This window comes from Anomalospiza imberbis, unplaced genomic scaffold, assembly GCF_031753505.1.
Source record: "Anomalospiza imberbis isolate Cuckoo-Finch-1a 21T00152 unplaced genomic scaffold, ASM3175350v1 scaffold_154, whole genome shotgun sequence".
NCBI lineage: Eukaryota > Metazoa > Chordata > Aves > Passeriformes > Viduidae > Anomalospiza > Anomalospiza imberbis.
In genome coordinates this window covers 1-3,841 of record NW_027099789.1, presented here as the reverse complement: position 1 = coordinate 3,841, position 3,841 = coordinate 1, and the positions used below count along the sequence as shown (strand labels likewise).

Genomic DNA, 3,841 nt, shown 5'->3' with positions numbered 1-3,841 from the left:
ATTTGTGAAAAGCCAATCATAAAATATGCATTTTTCACAGCTAAAATAACCACGAGGCATAAAAACAGGTTTGCCATCTTGCCCTGAGTGGAAATGGTGAGCAGATACAAGCACCCAGTCCTAAATGCCGATGGATTACCGTACAGATGCAAGAAAAAAGGGTCATGCAAACCTACCCATGATACATGCTAGGGGCTTTTCTGAGTGAAACCATAGAAGTCAGTAGTAATTATGAAAATATGCTCCTGCCGTTAGGCACTCACGACTCGGTTTCAGTGGCAACATTGCAGGTTGGGTGTTTCACCTTAGACCGAGTGCCAGCACTGAAAGCATCCATTTGCTTTAGTGTTTTAAAACTCACATGGTTACGTGAATAAAAACCCTAGGATGTCTTTTTTTTTTTTTTTAACTAAAGAACTTTTTGATCAATGCCAACAACGTATGTGTCATCCCCTCACTTTTTGGCAGCTGCTAGGCTTTAACCTGGAAAAATCGTAAACGTGATCAACAACAAAATAAAGAACTCTTCTGTTAACTACTGTTCCCTAAACAGAATATCACAAATCAGCTGGAATTTTAAAGTTGCTACAAGGTAAATATTTTTTTAACTACTAGAAGGAATTTCAGATACAAATATATATATAATATATATTCTGCATACAAAAGGCTCCCATGAGGCTGATCACCAAGATGCCACAACAGGAAGGAGAGCTTCAAAGGAAACAAACCCAATCCTGTGAAGTCTCTACGAAGCAATGTACCTTCGACTTCAGGCACTGTATTATGACAACCGAGTTCTGGAAATAACTGAAATCCGAATCCTGCATGTTCGGACGCTTTCTGCTAAGAGCAAGGCGGCAAACACAATTTTAAAACCTGTTTGTAGAAGATTAAACCGAAGGAAAGTAAAACATAACTTCAGGTTACAAACAGAACCGTATTGTACAAGGCGGTCTTCCGGGGCGGCGGCGGGCTCAGTCCAGGGGCTGGGGGTCGGCGATGGGCATGGTGTGCAGCACCTCGTCCAGCAACTGCAGCGCGCGGTGCAGGTGGATCTCGATCCAGCACGGCGTCTCCTTGATGCTCTGCTGCAGGTAGTCCGGGCCCCAGCCCTTCACGAAGCTCATCCGCAGGATGCACAGGCGCCGCAGGTCATCCACGCCCATCCCGGCTGCGGCTGGCAGACCTGCCAGGACAGGTGGGTCAACAGCCGCCTGGCAGGCACACCTGGCCTGTCACACCTGGCCTGTCACACCTGGCTGTCACACCTGTCCTGTCAGAACCACGGGACGGGTTTGAAAATGCCACCACTCCCAGCTGACAGAGCAGAAAGATAAACACGGCTGGCAAGTTTCAAATCACAAGTATGGCTAAGACAAAAAAAAGCTACAAACTTTCCTCAAAATGCCTTCAGCAATTTGCAGGGCAGCACAAGGAATCCTGTGGCACACAAAGCAGCCTGAGTCCTGTAAGCACTCACACCTCTGAAAGTACTCTGGAACAACTTCAAGAATACAGAATTTAGGAACTGAAAAAACGCCAGCCCAGAATAATAATAATAAAAAAGAGAGAGAAAAAAAACACCCTCAGCCTTCCTCACGAGCCTTAACTGTAGGTGCTCCCACACCTGGCCACGGACTGTGCTGGCAGCCCCCAGCCCTGGGCAGGGTCAGGGTCAGGGACAGGGCTGGCAGCCCTCAGCCCTGGGCAGAGACAGGGACAAGGACAGGGCTGGCAGCCCTGCTGTGCCCTGGGCAGGGACAGGGCTGGCAGCCCCCCAGCCCTGGGCAGGGTCAGGGCCGTGCTGTACTCACTGATGGCCGGGGCGATGCCTCCCACGGAGCCCAGCCCCGGGATGTTGCCGGCCACGGCAGCGGCCTGGGCGGCGGCTGCGGCCTGGGCGGTGGCCGCCTGCTGCTGCATCTGGCGGTGGCACTGGCGCAGGTCGAACACCTGGGAACACAGAACATGCAGAGCTCACACCTACCCACACCAGTCAAGCCCACCCCAGCAGCCTGCACGCCTTCGCCCTCCCTGGGCACCCAGCTGGGAGCACCAAACCTCCCCCCACCCGCTAATTTCTAACAGTTTGATTCCTAACCCAGCAGAGCCCGTTCTCACAGGCTCCTCTCACGGTGTCACCACCACTGGCAAGATCAAACCTGCTCAAAGCAGGACCTTGTGCAGACCGCAGTCTGAAGGGTGCCACAGGCAGATTAAATCCCTGCTTCTTTGTTAAACCCCGGGATTTCCAGAAAAGCAGGCATGTCAATTGAAAAAGCCACATTATCTCACTGCGGTATGATAGTCCATCTGAGAGAAACACCAGTAGCTGACTCTCCAAGGCTGCGTGTTTCAGGCTGCTGGTGTTTTGTACCTCTGTGACCACTATTTGCCACTGACATATGTACAGAACTCTGTATTCATGTTAGAAAGGTCGTGCACAGAGCTCGTGGGGTTTCTTTCACCTTCCCTGCACAGCTGCCTCCAAAACTGATAGTTAAAAAACCAAACCACTTCAAGCAGGTGAACACCAGACTGGTTTGTTATGAGTGTGGCTGGTCTATGTAAATTCACAGTCTGTCAGAGGCACGTCCCTGTAAGAACCTCCTCAAAACTATTTGTTTCATGCAACTTCTCTGACCTCCGGATCCCTTCACGTTCATGACACTTAACACACGCCCTAAACTTCTGCTGCATTTATATTTACTTCCACAACTCTGCTTTTTTTTTGGAGAAAAGAAACAGATTACGTTCTTTTCTAAGAAACACAAGGCTAAAAATTTTAGCTGCAGTTCATTTAAACCCGTTAGGCTAAAAATACAAAGAACTGCTGCCAATGTCGTTTGTGATGACGTGCAACATTCACTTTCACCGCACCCAGGTGACACTTCCAGTTTAGAGCAATTTTTAAAGTCACCTGGAGGTGAGTTACAAACGGAACCGGTGAGGGGTTTTGAAAGCCAGACTGGCTTTATGGCCGTGCCTCCCGCCCACTTCTGGCACAAATCACAGCCCAAGTCCACGCGGCGGCCGACCCACCTTGATGTATGCACTTGGGTAGATCTTGTGGACAGCATCGTTCGGGGCGCGCCCCACCTCCCTGTCCAGGTAGTAGCTCTGCACGAAGACGGCGTGGTCACTCAGGCAGCGCACCCACACGTTGCCCTCGCCCTTGCACTCCAGCTGCACCCCCTTGCCTATGTGCAACCTGCAAGGGAACCAAGGCAACGGGGCCGTCAGCAGGCACAGCAGGCACGCAGCTGCCTGCAGCAGCCGTGCAGGGGGGTGGGAGCACAGGGTGCAGCAGTCCATGCAGCAGCCGTGCACGGGTGTGGGAGCACAGGGTGCAGCAGCCGTGCAGGGGTGTGGAGCACAGGGTGCAGCCACCTGCAGGTGTGTGGGAGCACCGGGTGCAGCCCCAGCCACACCTGGTCACACCCTGCCACGCCCGCTGGCAGCACCGAGCTGGGACACCAACACACGGCGTGTCTGCGAGCCCCACGGGCACTTTGTGTCTCACAGACTAGCTCAGCAACACCCACCAAGCCACATTTCATTCATTCGTTTGGCCATCTAACGCTTTGATTGCCACAGTGTGACATTTCTGGAGACAAAGCATCATTTCCTTCTGCCTCCTTTCAAAGAGGAGGAGAAAAAAAGAAAAGCTGCAAGATCGCTTCAGTGCTGTGGGCTTCCACTTCAAAGGCCAGCACAGGCACGGTGAGAAGGAATGAGAGCCAGCAGCTCTGTGTCAGCCTTCCCCTGCTCCTCTGCAGCCATTCCCACATCCCCTGTGATGGCTGGAGAGTTAATACCTGGGCTGCGCACGCAAGGGCAG

At 52.1% G+C, this 3,841-nt stretch overlaps 1 protein-coding gene across 1 annotated transcript; it reads right to left on the bottom strand.

Annotated features, from left to right (window-relative positions):
* Positions 1–298: 298 nt before the first annotated feature.
* On the bottom strand, positions 299–3,211 carry LOC137466210 (mothers against decapentaplegic homolog 4-like; the record flags this gene model as incomplete). Its single annotated transcript, XM_068178054.1, has 3 exons — positions 299–1,186; positions 1,815–1,953; positions 3,043–3,211. Coding segments are annotated over 3 exons (520 nt in total), but the record flags the coding sequence as incomplete, so codon positions are not given.
* Positions 3,212–3,841: the final 630 nt, after the last annotated feature.